This window comes from Rana temporaria, chromosome 4, assembly GCF_905171775.1.
Source record: "Rana temporaria chromosome 4, aRanTem1.1, whole genome shotgun sequence".
Taxonomy (NCBI): Eukaryota; Metazoa; Chordata; class Amphibia; order Anura; family Ranidae; genus Rana; species Rana temporaria.
Genome location: NC_053492.1, coordinates 168,888,624 through 168,910,912, shown reverse-complemented (window position 1 = coordinate 168,910,912; position 22,289 = coordinate 168,888,624). Strand labels below are relative to the sequence as shown.

The following is a 22,289-nucleotide window of genomic DNA, read 5'->3' as shown; positions in this document are numbered from 1 at the left end:
GTTTGCTCTACTCCAGCAATGTAGGTCTGAGCTAAATTCATTCACGAAGAAAAGAAAAAGGAGGGTGCACGACCTAGTGCATAATCACTTAAAGGGATTTTATTAATAGATTAAAACAATGGTCATACTCACAAACAGAGTTGAAAGACAGTGCTTATCAGACAATAGAACTGATATACAGTATCACCCAGCGACCACGGTAACAACACGGATCAGAAGGCATCAGACCGACATTTATGGCTTGCGCGTTTCAGAGGCGAACCTCTTTCATCAGAGCCCCGGTTGCAACTCCCTTTAAGTGATAATGCACTAGGTCGGTGCGCCCTCCTTTTTCTTTTCTTTTATAGCCTTATGAATTCCCATGATTCTGAAGAGGGCTGCAAGATTATAGGGCCAGATCCAGAGAGAAATAGATGGGTGCAGCGTATCAGAGATACACTACGCCGCCGTACCTTACCTGGCGGATCTTCGAATCCTCAACAAATTTGCGCCTTAAGTTATGGCGGCGTAGTGTATTTCTGGCGGCGGAATTCAAATCGGCGGGTAGGGGGCGTGATTCATTTAAATGAAGCGCGTCGATTGAACTGCGCATGCTCCGTTTCGAAATTTCCCGCCGTGCTTTGCGCAAAATGACGTCGCAACAACGTCATTTTTTGAACTTAGACGTGACTTACGTCCATCCCTATTCAAATTTCGATGCGGGAACGACGGCCATACTTAACATGGCAAGTCTATCTATACGCCGCAAAATACCAGCTTTAACTATACGCCGGAAAAAGCCGACTACAGACGACGTTAGAAAATGCGACGGCCGCGCGTACGTTTGTGGATCGTCTTAAATCACTAATTTGCATACCCGACCCGAAAACGACGCAAACTCCACCCAGCGGGCGCCGAAGTATTGCACCTACGATCCGAAGGCGTACGAAGCCGTACGCCTGTCGGATCAAACCCAGAAGCCGTCGTATCTTGGTTTGAGGATTCAAACTAAAGATACGACGCGGGTAATTTGAAAGTAAGCCGGCGTATCAGTATATACGCCGGCGTACTACCTATGTGGATCTGGCCCATAGACTTTACACTGAAATTGGATGACGTTGCCCTATAGCAGGAAAACACCAGAGCGCAGGAGAATTTTTTGTGTGCTAAATTCATTCACTCCATTCCTGCAAGGGCCATGTCGTTTGCCTCTTTTTCTGAGTCCACCGTTTTCCTGCTTTGTCCTTTTGGGCTTGCATGGGTCATGTAAATCCCGCCTATGCGTGTGTACTATCACTGTCATTGGTGATAGTACAAGCACATGCGCAGTGAAGACCCAGTTGTCACATTATGGGACTGTTTCATTTGACTTTATTTTTATTTTTTTATGATTGTGAAATTTGTGTGAGTTCAGAGACACAAACATAAGAACACTGCATTATTGTTTTTTTTTTTTTTTCATATACATTTCTGTTATATCTTTTGGAATATATTTCTTTGGCACAAAAGGCTAAACACAAGTATATGGTAGAACTGATTGAATTCACAGGAACATAGCGCTACTCATTTCATAGATCACTTTAACCACAAAATTGGCTGTAAAGTTTTGCAAATGCTTTGGCAGGTAAAAGAGTATATTGAAGTATAAAGCAGATACCTTTATGGCATCATCCAAATCATATAAGAAGAAAAACTAGGTATGAACCAGAGTATTGGCACAGTATACAAGAATGTTTTTTAACCATGCTTTTTTTCCATTTATTTCATTTCTTCCAAGGCTGCTGTGTTAAAATTCACATTAGAAATTAAAAAAAACTGTACAACAGGCCTTTAAAGGATAAGTTCACCTTTAGTAACACATTACATGTTACACCCATATTCAATAACCTGTTACTAAAGCTCCTGCCCGCACCACTACCCGATTCCCCATTGAAACAATGGGAGAAGCCTTATCTCCCTGCACCCACTGTCATAATTCAAAAACTGCACAGCCTTGCAGGGCTCTACCCACACAGTCTTATCATTCATTTACATAGTTCTGTGAATGAATGAACTACAACTATCGTTTCCCATAGCGGGAGACGGCTTGTAGTTCTCAATGACCTCTGAGGTTGCTGGTGAGTACTCTCATAGTCCAATGATCTTCCTACAATTCAGTAGCTGTCTGCCCATATAGGAAGTACAGGCAGAAATCTGTACCGACAGTCTGCAGGAGCCTGACATTGCACCCCTGATCTGCTGATCATGGGTGCAATGCTTTACAGGCTCCTAAGAAGCCTGTACCTGGAAAACAAAAAAAAATAGCATGTATTATTTCTCTTTTTTAAATGAACTTATCCTTTTAAGAACACCTGGCCAACCATAATTGTGTGAATTTGTCTTGTGCTGATGTGTCAGTTCTCCTGTGTCTTCTTACTGGAAGTCTTCACATATGCTTTTGTCATGTTTGTGTTGGCAACAGTAACAGTCAAGTCAGCGGGTATAGACAAAAAGCTTTTTAGCCAGTAGTAACATGAGATTAGACCTTAGGCACGGTACAAGAGTATCTTAGGAATGTCTTGTTTGTAATTAGGAATGCTTAATATTATAATAATAAAAACATGTTCTTTCTATACATTAAAGCTTAAAAAAACAGTAAAGCAGTGAAATACCATTTTGCGGTTACCTTTTAAGTTAAAACAGGGACAGTAAGGCTTGTCTGTTCAGCTATTTATAAAAAAAAATGTTATTGAGTGTTCTATTGTTTTTTTTGTTTTTTTTTGCAGTATCATATTCTTCAGTCCAGCCACATTCTCTAACTAAGTACCCCACAATCCAGCTACACCCAGATCCACCGAAGCTGCCGCATCATCAAATGATATTGCAACAGCAGCAGCAGCAGATACAGCATCGACATCAGATTCAGACTATTACATTACATAACCCAACGTTAGAGTCTCCAACATCCCAGCACTGTGTGCCAATGCAGAGCCCATCATTTCTACCACTTCCCAGCAGTGCTCATTCACATCACAGTACCCCGGTACCAACTCCTCCTCCTGCATCACCCACTCTCTTCCATTCTGCCCAGCAGTCTGTGGTAGTGTCTCCACCACCAGCGCAGTCCCCATGTCAGTCACCCACTATCATTATTCACCCACAGGCCCTTATTCAGCCACAGCCACCACTTATTGTACAGTCATCTCATCCATCGAGAGAAAATTCACATCTAATACAGACAACGCTGCATTCGCCATCACCAGTGGCTTATCCAACCCATCCTTCATCTGCAGTAACACCAGGAAGCCAGCCTGGATCATCACATCAACAAACTGTAGCAGCATCTGGGCAGCCATTAATGTCACCCATAGCACCAGCCAGTCAGTCGTCACTCCAAACTCTTCCTCCATCATCGGCATCATCTCCTAATTTACCCACGTCTCATTCTTCCCAGCTGCAAGCCTTGCCGCTGCAATCTATGCAGGCAATATCAATGCAGCCTGAGATATTAACCCCAGGCCAAGTTCTGGTGCAGAATGCTTTGCTTACTGAAGAAGAACTTCCTGCAGCAGAAGCACTTGTTCAGCTGCCATTCCAGACACTTCCCCCTCCTCAGACTGTTGCAGTCAACCTCCATATACCGCCAGCACAAGTGGAGCAACCAGTGGTAAGCTTCCAGTGTGATTTTTAAAGTGGACATTTTGGCAAAACAAAAAAGGTATATGCTGTAGGCCCACTAGCATCAACACAGCAGTTTTTGTGTTTCGGAGTTCCCCCGTCACAAAGTTTTGATACCTGATGACCCTGCTAAGAGATCATTTTTTTAAAAATATATATAACGATGGCAACAGTGTTCATTCTGTAGCGAAATTGCACAGAAACATAGCTAACCTGTAGATAGGGTAGTCTTAGATGGATATGTCATTTTAAATGGACTTTAAAAAGGATTTTCAGTTAGTTAAAAAAAAGGACACTTACCTGTCCAGGAAATCAGCAGGAGTGTTCTCCCCCGGACCAATTTTCCACAAGTCTTCGGCTCCCTGGCGCTGGATGGATGTTGGAATCCAACTGTGGCTCCCTGCGGCTTCACACTGTGCATGCGCAAGTCGTGCTGTGCTTTGGGAATGGACCCACAGCCTCCTGGGACTTAGTGATATGACTTGGCAGGGAGAGGGGGAGTGGAACCTCCGCTGTAATCGCCTAGTAGGAATGGGTAGCTGCCAGAAATAGTTAGTTGATCGCTAAAAAAAATAACTGCCAAAAATTTTAGAATATGGGGGTGATTAGAAAAAAATGGATTTCCCTTTTAGGGTGAAGTTCTACTTTAAGAAGCAACAATTACCCAGCTACTGGAGCAGTTTCCTTATTTTTCTTTTTTTTTTTGCCAGAAAGCTACTTAAAATCTCATAAACAAAATATATGTTGCCTGAAAATAGAGGACTTGTGGAATAAAATGGCGGCAGTTGCGATTTTTGTATGTCACTTGATAAGTTTGTCTGTTTTTCAGGAAAAAAAAAAAATACATTTTTAGTCCAAACACAATATAATACCCAAGCTGCCCAATCACAGTCCAAGGTGATCTCTACAGTTGCCTGGATAACTTGCATAAAAACTGGGAGCTGCTGCAGCCATTAACTTGTTTTAACTCCCTGTATACCACTAACACTTTTTTAAACATACCCTGGTTGACAAGTGGTTAATGACTAACTTTAGCTTTTATGTTTTTGGAAAAACAAACATTGTAAGCACCTCTGTATTGTTTTTCGGTTTATACCAACCCCTGTAACTGTTACTTTTGCTAGACAGCTTGATTTGTGTGTACATGCTAGGAAAATAGAATTATTGGCATGTAACAAAAAAAAAAAATCACATATGAATACAGTGCTATCATTTTGGATAATACCTTATATAGTTCCCAGAATACAATATTTTCTATATAGTAGGCCTTTAACAACTTGAGCTCTTTTTGAAGTATGTCTCAAGTGGTTAAAACCAATTCATGGCCGCAGCCTTGAGCTAGTGTTTCTTTTTTTTTTTCACAGTCAGCTCCCAGGTTATATGCACAAGGGATTGCTTTCACATTACACAATGTGCCTACTCCCCCCCCCAAAAATTAAATAACACCAAGATGGCAGGCAAGAGGAGATCCGGGAAGAGCCATTCCCATATCCCTCCCTGCAAAAGTGTGAACTGAAAGCACTCAGAGTACTATCAGTTCAGAGTTGTTAAAATGCTTGTTAAAAAGCAGGGTAAACAGCTGATGGAGCACAAATCTGTACTCAGTCGGGTGAAGCAAAGGGCACAAGAGACATTTAAGGTCATACAGGCCTCTGATGTATTAGGGAATATATCACCTGCCCAATGCTATCTGATCACAGCAATAAAAGTATGCAACATACAAATTTGTAAAAACTGTAATATAATAAAATATTAAAGATGACAATTAATTTTTTTTTAAAAGCACCCCTTTCGCTCCACACTAACGCATCTGAATGCAAATGTACATGTAGAGTGCACACGTGTATGTACATGATTGCGCCATGCATGTTACATATCAACATGCATGCAAGAGTAAGAGTACATAATTCTAGATCCCTCATTTATGGTCAATTCTAAACTGATGAGATGTAAAGGCATTTCAAGTGTTACCTATACATATAGCCAAAAATGCTCATTTGAAAGTTTGCGAAAAATGAAGAGAGATTGCTCTAGAGAAGAAGTGGTTAAGTACTGTTTGAAGACTTGGAAAAGTAGGAAGGAGCGAGTACCCCTTTTCCAAAAAAAAAAAAGGCAAATTTAAATGTGTTTTTTGAAAGTTGCAACAAGTACATCAAGCCATCGTGTTACAAGGGGAACAATTCCCCCTTCATCAGGGCTATTGCTGCATTCTATTAAATTGGAAAAGTTTCCACTCTGGATATATACAGTATCAGGGTTGCCAACCGTCAGTAAATTTACAAATAGTTAGTAAAATCCGTAATTTTTGCATCTGTCCATAAATGTCCATTACGGACATACAGACTACACGTCCATAATGGACATTTATAGACAGATGCAAAAATTATGGATTTTACAAACTGTTTGTAAATCTACTGAAAGTTGGCAACCCTGTACAGTATTTGTGAGGTATCAGAGAGTAGTGTGACAGCTGAGGTTTCAGGTGCAACATACTTGGTGTTTGGTGTTCATCACCATGATCTAATACTGGGCACAAACCACTGGAGGAATTCCTTCCCATTGGCCCACATAACCACCCACCCACAACCAGGGACCGATGCAGTTAGTCCAGTGCAGTCTCCAGCATATACAAAGTGATGCATGAAGACATTTTAACAAAAGTAAGCTGAGGATTCAGGCAAATAAATGCAGTAGGTTTTCTTTTTCTTTTTTTTGGGTGTCAACAAATACTAAAATTTTAAAAGAAAGCTGATGCGTGTTATGTATTGCCTAACTGGAATGGAATGTTGTCTAGCTGATAGACATACATATGTACACATTTCTACACTTTTTCACAGGTAAAAACATGTGTTACATGAAGTAGATAATGATTTTACATCTAGAAAACTAGATAATGAGACAGGGTTTCTATTGTCTTGGATGGTTACTTTTCTAGTTTTCAGATAAAAGTGGAAATGTGAGAATTTAGAATTTACACAAGTACCGAGAACTACTGTATATGTTCAGAATCCATAGTAAATCTTTTATTAAAAAAGACTGGATGTATGCCAAGAGTCAGCTAGGCAAGGTGCCTTATGCCTGCTGACACCAGTATTTATTTTGTGTATTCACATCTTCCCTGTCTCGTTTAATCAGAATCCAGAATATATAGAATACATTACTATTGGTTGTCTGGAATGTCCAGAATGACTCTAGCATTTCATAGTGATATTCAGATATATGTAATTTGTGTGCCCTATTTCTCCAGGGAGAACAGTTGACAGATATTGATTTCATAATAATGAGCATGTTGGATCAGCTGCACTGTACCAGAAGAAACCCAATATTAGATTTGTAGTATCTGTAGTTTGGATACCCTAGTATTTTATTTACGGTAACTGTGAATCCTCTTTCTTTCATATAGGTTTACCAAGTTGAAAATATGTGTTCAGAGGAAGTACCAATGGTGCCGCAAGACTGTGACTGTGTGGTTACACAGACCCCCACACCTCCAACGCTTTCTCCCCCAGCACTTCCTGTAGGTAGTGGAGAGGAGCTTCATGTAGATCATATCTTTCAAGGTAAGATTGTAAATATTCAGTGTCTCGATCAGTGTTGCTTGTGTACCTAGAAATCAGTTCATTCAAGATGTTGCTCACATCAACACAATTTTATTAGCGGAGGTAGAAATAGACTAATGTAATAAAACATAACAGTGCATTGGAAGGTTTAATAATAATAATACGAAAAAGAAAAACTGTAAGGCCTCGTACACTCGATAGGTCAACCAGAGGACAACGGTCTGATGGACCGTTTTCATCGGTCCAAACCGATCGTGTGTGGGCCCCATAGGTTATTTAACAATCGGTTAAAAAAAAGCCAACTTGCTTTAAATTTAACCGATGGATTCCTAACCGATGGGAAAAAAACGATCGTTAGTAGGCACAACCATCGGTTAAAAATCCACGCATGCTCAGAATCAAGTCGACGCATGCTTGGAAGCATTGAACTTTGTTTTTTTCAGCACGTCGTTGTGTTTTACGTCACCGCGTTCTGACACGATCGTTTTTTTAACCGATGGTGTGTAGGCGTGACGGACCGTCAGTCAGCTTCATCGGTTAACCAACGACAACGGTCCATCAGACTGTTCTCATCGGATGGACTGATCGTGTGTACGAGGCTTTAGTGTGTACCAGGCTTTAGTTGATATGGTGGGGTGAGGGTTCAATTAAATTACTTTTTGTTCTCTTCCTCTCAGATGCAAACTGTCAGCTCAATGTGGAGCCTTAATAGATGCACCTTTTATATTATGCTGAAGTTCAAGTGCTGAAAGCAGACACATTCTCTAGGCTAATAAAGAATAGCTTTTATGAGTGTCTGATTTCAATACTGAACTGAGGCAGATTCCAGCTTACACTGCTCAGAGAGGAAAATAGTACAAACAAATAATCTCCTATAGAACTATACAAAAGTCATTTCCAAAAGGTAAGGCTACATTATTATAGAAATTCAAGAATGGAGATGCAGATTATTCTAAATGCCAGTGACTGGTTTTCTTTAACTGCAGTAGGGAAAGTGAGGTCTTTAACCTGGCTATGTTGTCTGCAGGAGGATCTGGATCACTGAATTAAATAAAAAAATATGTTGGCAGCCAAAACAACCTTGTTTAGCTGTTTGCCTGGAGTTCAGTGTTAGATGGCACCTGTCCAAAACTGTAAGATCAGTATTGGTTGTAGTTGACCTTTAACAATTCAGAATACAATAAAAAATAGTGTGCAGTAACTTGTGGCAATCAATTAGAAATCAATTTAATGGCTCATTAAGGAACAGAGGATTCAGCGACAATTGGTTTGTACTACCCACTACATTTGGTTTATGCTCGGTTTCTTGCTAGTGTCCTAGGAGGATGGATGTTTTTTTCTCTGCTGGGAAACATTAACCCATTTTACTAACCATTTTTTCCTTTATCACAAGAATCTTTTTTCTTTAACCAAGACTTCATCCATGTGCTCTGGAATGTGACCATTGGACACTGGGCTCTGCATTGTGGCACTTTTCAGACCTCTGTGTACTGTCAGCTGCAGAACACTGTCCAGGTCCAGAGCCTCTGCTGTGACCTAGTCTCTAATGAGTTTTTTTATGAGTAGGCTGTGTGGGAAGTACAGTATTGGGAAGTACTTTGTTTTTATAGAACTGTTGGGTACCAATATTATCCATTTTTCCACTTGGTTTACAATGGAAATGTTTGTTACGCTGAGCGATTGAATGCAGAGTCTCTAAGGCCTCTTTCACACGGTCCATGTCCGTGTGCGGGCTCCTCTTTTCTCAGCGGGGATCGCTCCGTTGATCCCCGCTGAGCCGGCAGATGACAGGTCTGTCTCTGCACACTGTGCAGGGACCGACCTGCCAGAGCGCCGCTCTCCCCTATGGGGGATCGGATGACGACGGACCGTAGAGTCCGTTGTCACCCGATCCGACCGATCCGATCCACCAGACAGATGGAAAATAGGGTTTTCCTCCGTCACACTTTGGCGGATCGGAGCGGGTCGGATGTCAGTGGGCATGTCACCGCTGACATCCGTGGCTCCATAGAGGAGCACAGAGCACCCGTTCTGGTCTGACTAAAAAACTGGCAGGCGGACCTGAACGGTCCACCTGTGTGAAAGAGCCCTAAGTGTAACACACATACACTCTGCACTCTTTTTCTTGCCATTTAGTGTGAGGTAGCACCTTCCCACCACTGCTCCTTATCACAAGAGACACGCGGTTTTACCTCTGATAGTCCATGTTGTTGCCTACAGTGAACTGGCCACTTCCAGTGATTTGAAACTCTCCTGCTTTCAACAGTGTGTTCATGAATGTTAAAGGATTTATCTTGTATTATAGGTATTTCTCTGCTTAAAGTGTAACATGTCTGCTTCCTAACACACGCCCGTCACCAAAGACCAGGTAGTCTCTGGCCTGATAGTTCAGAAATCCAACTCTGGAGTTAGGGATATCCTTTCCTTTCTGATCCTTTTCCAGGGTTGGGTAAGAGTCCCAGTCACCTTGTCGGAGCAGGGGACTTGGACACCAGAGGAGTCTTGTCTCCAAATCAACCTTCTAAAGCTTTGGACTATTTAGTTCACCCTACAACCCTTGATATACCAAGGGTGACTTCCATTCAGCATTTGGTCAGATAATTTCACTGCAGTGGTCCACATCAGCCATCAGGGAGGATTTAAAGTCTTACCAAAACAAGAGAACTTAAAAGAATTCTGTCCTGTTCCAACCTTGTTTGCCATTAATATTGCAAGTGTGGGAAAGTGGCACGCAGACTACATCAGTCAGCAATGCCTGGAACCAGGAAAATGGTTCCTACCATTTGGGAGTGTTCCAGAACCTGTGTCACAACTGAGGGATGGCAGATGTGGACCTCTTGGCCTCCAGGTTTAATGAAAATATGGACAGGTTTGTCTCCAGGTGCAGAGATCCTCTGGTGGCTCCACGGTATTAGTACAACCTGATTTCTTTGCAGGACCGAGAGAGGGCATTTTGGTGATCTACTGGACTGGTACAGGGAGATGCGGTACCACAATCTGTTCAGGTCCTAGCAGGGAAAGAAGCTTTCATCTCTGAGAGAGGAATCATGACCTTCTTGCAATCAGGTCTGTGTCAGCAATTGGTCCTGACTATGACCAAGAGTCAGATCTTGGCGCTTGCATTTTTTTTTTCAGAGACTGCTCCCATTCTTTATTTAAGGCCTTTTGTACAGGCTGTCACTCATTTAACTCCTGCTGTGCACACACACGTGTCTCTGTGGGATTTTAATTTTGTTCTCTCAGCACTTCAGGAACTGTTTTTTGAACCTACCAGTGATATTGCTCTTTCCATATTCCCAGGGTTGTTTTCCTTGTCTTCATCACCTCTGCAAGACACATACAGTATGTGAACTAGCAGCTTAATCCTTTAAAAAACCTTTTCTGATCTGAAACAAGGACAATATGGTATTAAGTCTTAGAGCAGTGGTTCTTAACCTTCCAGTGCTGTAATCCCTTGATAACATTTCCCAAGTTGTGGGGACCCCTAACAGTAAAAAAAAATTGTAGCGTGGGTTGCCAGCACCCAAGGCAAGACAAGTAATTTGCGCCCCTAACCCAAGAACGTTTAGCGTCCTTTTCACTCGTACAGTATTAAAACCCCTTATGGTACATTTTAGGATGTACCACTCTTTCTCTTTGTTCAACTTTCTTTCCCTTTTGACTCTCTCTAGCCTAATTTCTTGTTTTTTTTGTTATCTCCCCTTCCCTCTCTAGCCTTCTTTCACGTTCTTTCTCTCCCTTTTTCTTTGTTCTTCCCCCTCTTTTCCTCTCCCTTCCATGTATTCTCTATTTTTATTCCTTCTCTTACTCCTTGGTGAGGGGAATGGGATGAGTGGCAGTGCTGATGGGAAGTTGGGATGATTGGCAGTTCTGACGGGGAGTTGGGATGAGTGGCAATGCTGGGGGGAGTTCTGATCAGCCAACTTAGGTTCTCTAGATCAAGGTCATCTGCTGATCTGAGAACTGTAGTGGGAAACTATAATCACAGGTAGTGTTAATCACTGTGTCTCCGACTTTGTGATGTCTCATAGCAGTGAAACCTATGCCAAAATCAGGAGACTAGGTCTCCTCCAGCCCCTCCCACTTAACATTCATCACCAGTCAGCTGACCTCTAGTCTCTGCCCCCCAGCCGTGCTGTGAACTGAATGGGCGGCTGCGAAGAGGCTGAGTGGGCAGCCGCGGGCTCCAGAAACAGACCAGTTGGGCAGCCAGAGGCTCTAGGGACAGCCCTGCTGGGCGGCCACAAAAAGGCTGGGAGAGCAGTGCTTTAAGAACAGCCCAGGATTCCGTGACCCCTGGCAAATCATCATTCATCCCCCAAGGGGATCCCAATCCCAGGTTGAGAACCACTGACTTAGAGCCCCCTTCCTTTCTAAGATGGTTTTGACCTTTCATCTCAACCAGGACATTGTGCTTCTTTCCCGCTTTCCAACTCCAGTACATCGGAAGGAGATTTTCCTTCATTGTCTGCATGTAGTTCAAGCTGTGCCCATCTACCTCACAGCTGCTGCTTTATTTAGAAAGTATGTCTTTGTCTTCCTTCATAGTCCCCACAAAGGGGAATCGGCTTCTTGTTCCAACTTTTCTCAGTGGCTTAGCCAGCTCATGGTGTGGTGCCCAATCTTCTGATCTTAGGGACTGGGTACCATTCTTTCCTGTCAAAGCATAATCTACTAGATCTGTGATCTTCTTGGGCTATTTGGGTACCAGGAAACTGTTTGCCAGATTTGCCAGGCTGTCATCTCGTATTCTGTTCACACGTTCTCAAAGTTTTACCATGTAGATTTTCAGGTCCCATCTGATGCAAGCTCTGGGTGTAAGATCCTGCAGCCAAATCTTTAACAGCAGACATCCCCTAGTTTTTTTCTGTTATTTAAAGTTGGGCCTGTTAGAGTTTTGTTTGGTGTATTGCCCACCCCTCATTTGGACTGCTTTTGGATGTCCCAATTAGCCCTTAATCCTTTGTCCCTCAAATATTATTCTTAGTGTTCACGGACAGACACAGGCCCTACCCCTCTGTGTTTACAGTCTTGCACTCAGGACTGCTTGTTACAAACGAATGCATGCTGGAAGTGTGAGGGGTTATATAAGGCTGGTCACATTGTATTTGTTTGTCGGTGTCCAAATCCTCTTGTACGCAGCAGTATGACTAAATTCTCTAAAAGTAAAAATGTTGTGCCTATGCTGGGCTGGTGTATTCTTTTGTGATCTCAAGCATTGGCCTGCTTTTTTTTAGTATAATTTTTTTTTGCTTGTAGCTCTCAACGCAACACATTACAAATTTTTGACCATTAAATACATTTGGGGGCTCGGGTAGTGTCTTTATAGGGTATATGTATAATGTTTATCTTGTACAGGAGATATTTCTGAAAAAACTGTGACCACAGAATGAGTGCTGTGCTGTGCCTTCAGTGCTGTGAAATTTGCTGGTGGTGGTATAAAAACAGTTAAATATACAACACTTTGGAGGGCGATAACAATGTTTCTCTCACTGAGGCTGCGTATGTACCTGAACCATCTCCAGGAAGGTTGACGGACTGGCAACAGGTTACTTGTGAACTTAGATCGGTCTTGTCTGCCCATACCACTAAGAATATGCTGGCTCAACGACGGCAATTTTTTGAGTTTGAGGACAATAGCGGTTGTTTGCTAGTCTACTTGGCAAGACCTGATTACGTGCCTGCACATATAGCTGCTATTCGTTTGCCACAAAGGGGGTAAGTAAGTGTCAGAAACCATGAATCAGACTGAGACAGAAGTGCAGTTAAAAATCACACTCGTTTAATAATAATAATAATAGTAAAAGGTAAACAGAGCAACGTAGTCAAATCATATCCAGAGTTCGCTAACTGGAACGGATAGTCAGACAAGCCAGGACGTCAGGGAGCCAGAGATCAGCGTACTTCAGGACAGGCCAGGAAATCAGGCAACTGATCAGCGTAGTGGAACAGCAAGCAGGATCAGGAACCAGAAGGGTCTTCAGCCGAGTAAATCTTCAACAGCTACACAGGAGAGAGTCTTTGGATGTGTTGACCAAGGAGAAGGCAGAGAGGAACTGAACTGAACAACTTAAGTAATTAGCAGGACTGATGAACAGGATATCATCATCACGTGAGTCACTGTGGAAAAGATTGGAGTTGGCAATTACCCGACAGCTAAGCGGCCTGCTCTGAGAAGGAAGGGCTGAGCCCAGCCCTGACAGTACCCCCTCCTCAACGACCCCTATCCCCTCGTAGGACCACCAGGTTTGAGGGGAAAACCTCTATGGAAATGTACATCTGAGGATGAGACACAGGAGCGTTCCTCCAGACTGTACCCTTTCCAATGCACCAGGTACTGTATGCGCCTACCATGGACTGTATCTCATACTCCTCATGGTTCTCAACCTGTACTGGGTTAGTACGTGGCACTGAGGTGGTAAAGCAGTTGCAAACCAAAGGTTTTAATAAGGAGACATGGAATACATTTGAGATACGCATATTAGAAGGAAGGTCTAAAAGTCTAAAAGCCAGACCCTGTCCCTAACCTTTTAGGAAGGCGCTGGCAGGCGTCTACGGTCAGCATGGAGCAAAGCCTCCTGCACTTGTGCCCAAGTGGAACGAAGACCACGGAGATGCTCCTCGAACGCAGAGATGTTCTGCGGAACAAAGGAGTCAGGCAACATGGAAGGTTGGAAACCATAGTTTTCCATAAACGGGTACAATCAGGAAGCAGCATTCAAGGCACATTTGTGAGCAAACGCCGCTTAAGGTAAAAGGTCTGACTGGTTGTTATGATGGTTAGAAAAATATTGCAAAGAAGAAACTTCTCCAAGGACTTTTTGGCTTGTTCTGCGGCCCCATCACACTGCAGGTGATACGCAGAGGAGAAAGAAAGCTAAATTCCCAACTGTGCACAAAAGGCTCATCAGAACCGTGACACAAACTTACTAATCCCTGTCCTAGACGATCATCTTGGGTAGCCCTTGTAAGTGAAAGATCTCCTGAGCAAAAATGGAAGCCAGTTCCTTAGATGTTGGCAACTTCTTAAGTGGAATACAATGAGACATCTTCGAGAACCGATCAACCACCACAAGGATAACTGTGTTTCCCTGAGAGTTGGGTAACTCCACAATGAGAACCATGGACAGGTGGGTCCATGGCCTCTCTCTATTGGGTATGGGTTGTAGTAGGCCCACTGGAAGGTGTTGTGGTGTCTTACTCTGAGCACACACGAAACAAAGCTATGAAGGCGGCAACATCAGCACGTAGACTAGCCATCAGAATTTTGGGGAAATGGACCAAAAGAGTTGATTCTTCCCTGGGTGGTCAGCAGCCTTGGGAGAATGGTAAGTCTGGAGCACGGCAGTACAGAGACTCTCAGGGACAAAGCAGCGGTCACAAGGTTTCTCAGGAGGAGCATGGACCTGAGCGGCAAGAATTGTCACCCAAAGGAGAAGCAAGACTGGTGCGAACCTTACCCAAAATACGATCAGGAGGAATTACAGGAACAGGAACCGATTCCATCTTGGAAGTGGAGGAAAAATGTTGCGACAAAGCGTCAGCCCTTACATTCTTAGTACCGTGTAAGAATTAGACAAGAAAAGAGCCCATCGCGCCCTTCTGGGAGAGAGGTGTTTAGCTTCAGACAAGAATGTGAGATTCTTATGGTCCGTAAGAATGAGAACCGCCACAGTGGTACCTTCGAGGAGATGCCTCCATTCTTTAAGGGCTAAGCCCAAGTGCATGGGTTCATCTTCACTGACCGACTCGGTGCCAGGAGGAATTGGAGGTGAGGGAGGCAAGGGTAGGACTGCAAAGCTTGGAGACAAATATACAGGAGGCTTCCACAAGCGCTACTCAAAAGGGAATCTTTCTCTGAGTCTGGAGTCAATCAGGATGGAAAACGTGATTAACTTCTAAAGCTCAGTGGGTATATCTCGGGCTGCTATCTCATCTTTGATGGTATCCGAGAGACCATGAAAAAAAGCAGCCACGAGACCTCATTGTTCCACGCAACCTCTGCTGCCAGAGTACGGAATTCAATGGCGTAATCAGCAACAGTTCTCATACTATGTTTAATGGACATGAGGCACTTGGCAGCTGAAGCTGAGTGTGCGGGAACATCAAATACCCTTTTAAAGGAAGCCACAAACTCTGGGTAACTCAGGACAATGGGTTTTTGCATCTCCCATAGAGGATTTGACCAGGCCAAGGCTCTTTCAGAAAGCAAAGATATCACAAATCCTACTCTCTGTCCATGGGAAACGCCTGGGGCAGCATCTCGAAGTATATCTCAACCTAATTGGCAAACACTCTGCATTAAACTGGATTGCCTCCAAATCGCTGCCTCCTTAGGTACTAGGAAGGCCTTCAACTCAGTAGAGTGGCCTTATTTATTTTGTTTGAATGCTTATGGTATGCTTATGGTTTTGGTCCTAAATTTGTATCCTGGGTGTGGCTTTTATATACTAACCCAGGGGTGTGTATACATATTATTGGTGTCATTTCTGATCCCTTTCCTATATTTCAGGGAACAAGACAGGGGTGCCCCCTATCCCCCTTCTATTTGCCCTGCCATTGAGCCGTTGGCTGAGAAGTTACAAGCAGATACTATCTTTTATGGTCTATGTTTGGGTCCACTGTAGAAACATCTGTTGATGTATGCTGACGACGTGCTTTTCTACCTGCAACATTCGTGTCCTTTCCTGTCTGCTGCTTTTGCCCCGATTCAGGAATTTGGGGACTTTTCCGTGTTTCACGTAAATTGATCTAAATCATCTTTGTTTTCTATAGATGATAGCCCGAGTGTTCCTAATACTTGCCCCATTCCACTGTCTATGTTTTTTTAGTACTTGGGGGGGGGGTCCAGATTCAACTGCCTGTATCTACATTTTTGGAAAACAATTTGTCACCGGTGGTAGCAGCGTTTCGGGAGACGGTGCCGGAGATGGCAGGCGTTACCATTTACCCTCATGGGGTGCATAAATTATTATATACATTGCCTAACTCCCCTATGTAAGTGCCCACAAAGATTTTTTAGAATATAGACTCCATAATACTTCATTTTCTGTGGGGATCTCATGCTCCCAGGTTATCCTTTGCTACTTTGAAGTTGCCCCAGGTTATGGGTGGATTGGGGATGCCGTATTTGAGGACCTTTTTTTTTGCCTCTCAGCTGATTTAATCTTCACTGGAGATTTTTTTTCCCCCAAATTCAAATTGCAACAATTTGCGGCAGAGGAGGTGGTGACCTCGCTATATGAAGCCCTGCTTAACATGCTATATAGGGGAGAGGTCCCTGGGAGAGAGGTGGGTTTACCCAGCCATAGGGGAATTCTTTAAAATGGAAGGTGGCTCCATTTGGGCCTGATACGAGATCAAGTATGCACACCAATTATTTCATGATGTGATTTTATGCACTTTTGAGCAGTTCTTCATGAAGTGATGTATGGGGTATCTAAGACATGGCACTTTAAATATGCACAGCTTTGTCCAAATCTACCAAATTGGAGACACTTTTACTAGACCCAGATCTCGCTAAGTTGGTCTCCAGATATTATGCAGCTTTGGGTCCTGGGGATTCACACTTGGTTGAGAGAGCTAAGGCCCGTTGGATAGGTACTGGAGTTATTGGACGAGATGTGGAGTGAGGTGCTTGATACATACCTAACCACAGTCATAGCATCCACGGATCGGATGATTCAGTTAAGATATTTACACCAGATATATTATACCCCTGCTTGCTTATTCCGCATGCCTAAGCAAAACTCTCCGGCATGTCATAAATGCTAAGTGAGGGTACTTTTCTTCATATGGTGTGGGAAAGCTTCAAAGTAAGGCCCTTGTGGTTCCAGATGATGGAGTTTATTGCTGATAAGTTTGGCCTCCCTAATGTATGTAACCCTTTATTATGTTTACAGGGCATTATTGACAACGAAGACATGGATGCAGCTACGAAATCGTTTCTTAGACTCCTTTTCTTTTATGTGCGTAAGCTTATTGCGAGGAGGTGGATTCATGTTGAAAACCCTACTTTGGGAATGTGGTTGAAACTGGTTAATACGGATATCCCGCTCTACCGAATTACATATGAGGCATGGGGAGCTCCCAAAAAAGTTAGAAAGATTTGGTTCCGTTTGGTTGATTCTACTGACACATTAGAAGGGAAACTTGATATCTGAAAGGATAGGGGATGGGATGAGGAGGGATACTAATACCTTGAGTTGTGCAATGGAGGAGTCGTTTCACACACATCACTGAGACCTGGGTAGAAATGTTTTTAATATTTTACAATGAGGTTTAACGTTAACCCTGTTTAAAAAAAAAAGGGGGGGAGTTACTTACCAGTCTCTGATACCACGTACACACGATCATTTTTTGGGTTGTAAAAAATGACGTTTTTTTTATGTCATTAAAAACGATTGTGTTGTAAAAAATGGTTGTGTGTGGGCTTTAACGGCGTGAAAAATCCGCGCATGCTCAGAAGCAAGTTATGAGACGGGAGCGCTTGTTCTGGTAAAACTACCGTTCGTAATGGAGTAAGCACATTCATCACGCTGTAACAAACAGAAAAGCGCAAATCGTCTTTTACTAACACAAAATCAGCTAAAGCAGCCCAAAGGGTGGCGTCATCCGAATGGAACTTCCCCTTTATAGTGCCGTCGTACGTGTTGTACGTCACCGCTAGGGATGAGCTTTGAGTTTGCGTCTAACTCATGTTCGACTCGAACATTGCCTGTTCGGTGAACAACGAACAATTAGGGGTGTTCGCGGCAAATTCGAAAAGCCGTTGAACACCCTGTTAAAGTCTATGGGAGAAATCTAAAGTGCTAATTTTAAAGGCTAATATGCAATTTATTGTCCTAAAAAGTGTATGGGGACCTGGGTCCTGCCCCAGGGGACATGTATCAATGCAAAAAAAAGTTTTAAAAACGGCTGTTTTTTCGGGAGCAGTGAATTTAATAATGCTAAAAGTGAAACAATAAAAGTGAAATATTCCTTTAAATTTCGTACCTGGGGGGGTGTAAAGTTAGCATGTGAAATAGCGCATGTTTCCCGTACATAGAACTGTCCCTGCACAAAGTGTCATTTCTGAAAGAAAAAAATACATTTAAAACTGACTTGCGGCTATAATGAATTGTCGGCTCTGGCAATTCAGAGAGAATTCATTCATAAAAAAAAAAAAAATAGCGTGGGGGTCCCCCCAAATTCCATTACCAGGCCCTTCAGGTCTGGAATGGATATTAAGGGGAACCCCGCCGCCAATTAAATAAAAAAAATTACGTGGGGTTCCCCCCAAATATCCATTCCAGACCCTTCAGGTCTGGTGTGGATTTTAAGGGGAACTCCACCCCAAATGTAAAAATAAATGGCGTGGAGTTCCCCCAAAAATTCACACCAGACCCCTTATCCGAGCACGTTAACCTGGCCGGCCGCAGAAAAGAGGGGGGGACAGAGTGTGCCCCCCCCTCTCCTGAACCGTACCAGGCCACATGCCCTCAACATGGGGAGGATGTCCCCATGTTGATGGGGACAAGGGCCTCATCCCCACAACCCTTGCCCGGTGGTTGTGGGGGTCTGCGGGCAGGGGGCTTATCAGAATCTGGAAGACCCCTTTAACAAAGGGGACCCCCAGATCCTGGCCCCCCCCCTATGTGAATTGGTAATGGGGTACATTGTACCCCTACCATTTCACGAAGGAAGTGTAAATAGTTGGAAAAAACACACACACACACCGTAGAAAAAAGTCCTTTATTAATAAAAAAATAAATAAATAAATCCAGTGGTGGTAATCTACTCGGTCCCAGCTCCCTGCTCCAACGTTGTCTGTATCCCGCGACGGGTGATCTCCGGTCCAGCGATGAGAAGTTCCATCCATCCGGAGCGCAGCCACGCCAACCTCCTCTCTCCGCTGGACACAGCCCAGCGAATGACGCGGCTGAAGCTGTGGCATTTCTTATATAGGGGAGGCGGGGCCACCCGTCATGTGACCCCGCCCCCTCTGACGCAAGGGGGAAGACTGGGCTTCCCCAGTGACGTAGCAGAGGGTGCGTCAGAGGGGGCATCCACTATATAAGAAATGTCACAGCTTCAGACACGTCATTCGCTGGGCTGTGTCCAGCGGAGAGAGGAGGTCGGCGTGGCTGCGCTCTGGATGGATGGATCTTCTCATCGCTGGACCGGAGATCACCCGTCGCTGGATACAGACAACAAATGGAGCAGGGAGCTGGGACCGAGTAGATTACCACCGCTGGATTTTTTTATTTATTTTTTATTAATAAAGGACTTTTTTCTACGGTGTGTGTGTGTGTGTTTTTTCCAACTATTTACACTTCCTTCGTGAAATGGTAGGGGTACAATGTAGCCCATTACCAATTCACATAGGGGGGCCAGGATCTGGGGGTCCCCTTTGTTAAAGGGGTCTTCCAGATTCTGATAAGCCCCCCGCCCGCAGACCCCCACAACCACCGGGCAAGGGTTGTGGGGATGAGGCCCTTGTCCCCATCAATGTGGGGACATCCTCCCCATGTTGAGGGCATGTGGCCTGGTACGGTTCAGGAGAGGGGGGGCGCACTCTGTCCCCCCTCTTTTCTGCGGCCGGCCAGGTTAACGTGCTCGGATAAGGGGTCTGGTGTGAATTTTTGGGGGAACTCCACAACATTTTTTTTTTAAATTTGGGGTGGAGTTCCCCTTAAAATCCACACCAGACCTGAAGGGTCTGGAATGGATATTTGGGCGGAACCCCACGTCATTTTTTTTTAAATTGACGGCGGGGTTCCCCTTAATATCCTTTCCAGACCTGAAGGGCCTGGTAATGGAATTTGGGGGGACCCCCACGCTATTTTTTTTTTTTTTTTATGAATGAATTTGCTCTGAATTGTCAGAGCCGACAATTCATTATTGCCACTAGTCAGTTTTAAATGTCTTTTTTTCTTTCAGAAATGACACTTTGTGCAGGGACAGTTCTATGTACTGGAAACATGCGCTATTTCACATGCTAACTTTACACCCCCTCCCCCCCCCCCAGGTACGAAATTTAAAGGAATATTTCATTTTTATTGTTTCACTTTTAGCATTATTAAATTCACTGCTCCCGAAAAAACGGCCATTTTTAAAACTTTTTTTTGCATTGATACATGTCCCCTGGGACAGGACCCAGGTCCCAAAACACTTTTTAGGACAATAACTTGCATATTAGCCTTTAAAATTAGCACATTAGATTTCAAATGTTCGAGTCCTATAGACTTTAACGGGGTTCTAAAGTTCACATGAACATTTGGTGTGTTTGCAAGTTCTGGTGCGAACCGAACAGGGGGGTGTTTGGCTCATCCCTAGTCACCCCGCTTTGCTAGAGCATTTTTTTTTTCACGATCGTGTGTAGGCAAGGCCGTTTTAATGATCGGGTTTCTAGAGCCTGAAAAACGAAGTTTTTTACAAACCCGAAAAATGATCGTGTGTAAGTGGCATGAGGAATGTATATTGCCTTTAAAATGTTGCAAGTGGTATGTGTACTATGGAAATTTGTTCTGGCCAGGCCAGTCCTATTGACTTTGTATGTTTCTAGATTTTTATGGATAATTTTTGTACTGTAGATGACTGTTTGTAACTTCTGCTGACTGGTAATAAAAATCTTTTTCCAAATATACTACTGTTACAGTATCATGTAAGGTTGATATTTGTTACAATTTTTAGGTCTCCCAAGCGTGGTATCTTCAGTGAGTGCCTCGGTTATTAAGTCACCTTCAGACTCCTCCTATGCCTCCATACCAGCACCTCCTCTTTTTTTACCAGCTGCCACTACAAGGAGCAATAGTACACAGAAGCCTAACAGCATTCCTGGTCTGGATAGCAAACTTCCACAAGCCATAGTGAAACCGCAGATCCTAACTCATGTCATTGAAGGATTTGTCATTCAGGAAGGTCTTGAGCCATTTCCTGTAAGTATGGCTTCACTTTAGCCTTACAGCACCTAGAGCTACATAAAGTCATATTTCATTAACCCTTTTCCTGCCACTGATGTAAGGTGCATGGCGGAGCACAACTGTTTATAGGTCTGTATGCCTTACATTGGCTGCATTCCCCCTTATGATCCAAAGCTCATGGTCGCTTTTATGACCATGAACTCATAACAGAACTGTCCCCCAGACTTTACTGATTAAAAAAAATAGCTGTGATGAGAAACTGATAAGCCCTTATCACAGCCATTCATTAAAAATGTGACACCGCCTGCACTTAACCATTTTCCGGATGTCTTCCTGCAGGCTGTGCCCCTGTGTGTCCCCTTGTAACCCAGACCTCCCTGTGTCCTCGCTCTCCCTATGCTTTCCCTCAGCCACTCCAATCCCTCGGTATACTGTTCTGATTCTCTCTAGGTAGCCATCACTCTGTGTTCATTCATAACTGAAGTATGCTAAACAGTACTTTTGGCCTTTTGGCTAAGATCAAGTGTAGTATCTGTTCTTATCAGTTGCCAGTAGGTGGTGCTATGCTAACCGTCCCTAGTACATGGCGAGGTGGAAAGGGATGGCGGATGGCAGATGCTAAACCTGCAGGCGTGGAGGTGGAAGCCTTCTGATTTGGATGGAGAAACATGCGGTCCAAGATGAGGGGCCAGGCCCCTGGCCTCTGGCCTGGATTTTGCGGTGCCTGCCCTGGTCAGTTGTTCGGGAGAGAACACTAGCTCCTCCTTCCCCTTGGGGGGAGTGGTTAGTATTTCCCGAACATGATTAGGAGGGAGGGATGGGAGTAGTGGGAGTAGCCTATTGGCGTGGGCTCTCCCCAATTTCTCAGAACTCCTACCTTCCTGGCTGGGATGGGTGCTGCTGGTCCGGGCTGTGGGCCAGGGTCCGTTGAAAAGCCTGTGGAGATTGTGCCCCTGGAGTGGCAGTCCAGGGGTGTCGTCCCTGCACAAGTGTTTGAGAGGGCACTTACTTGTATTGCATCTTTGTCACATCTCCACATACACTTTTTTACCATCTGCCTCTAGGGGCTGGCCTTTTGGCTGGGACCAGAGGAATTTTTGTTTCCTGGCCGGAGGGCTGGCCATCGTATTGCACGATGGTCACTTTCTACTCACTTTCCCACCTTCCTTCTCCCCCACTTTCTTTTTTA

At 43.9% G+C, this 22,289-nt stretch overlaps 1 protein-coding gene across 2 annotated transcripts in view; it reads left to right on the top strand.

The window, feature by feature from the left end:
• Nucleotides 1-22,289, top strand: part of PHC3 (polyhomeotic homolog 3) — a 146,169-nt gene that overhangs the window by 96,365 nt on the left and 27,515 nt on the right. For both annotated transcript variants that reach the window (XM_040349330.1, XM_040349331.1), the window contains exons 8-10: nt 2,745-3,625; nt 7,040-7,196; nt 20,871-21,115. In XM_040349330.1, the coding sequence (XP_040205264.1) occupies nt 2,745-3,625; nt 7,040-7,196; nt 20,871-21,115 (1,283 nt within the window). The remainder of the gene's footprint in view (nt 1-2,744; nt 3,626-7,039; nt 7,197-20,870; nt 21,116-22,289) is intronic.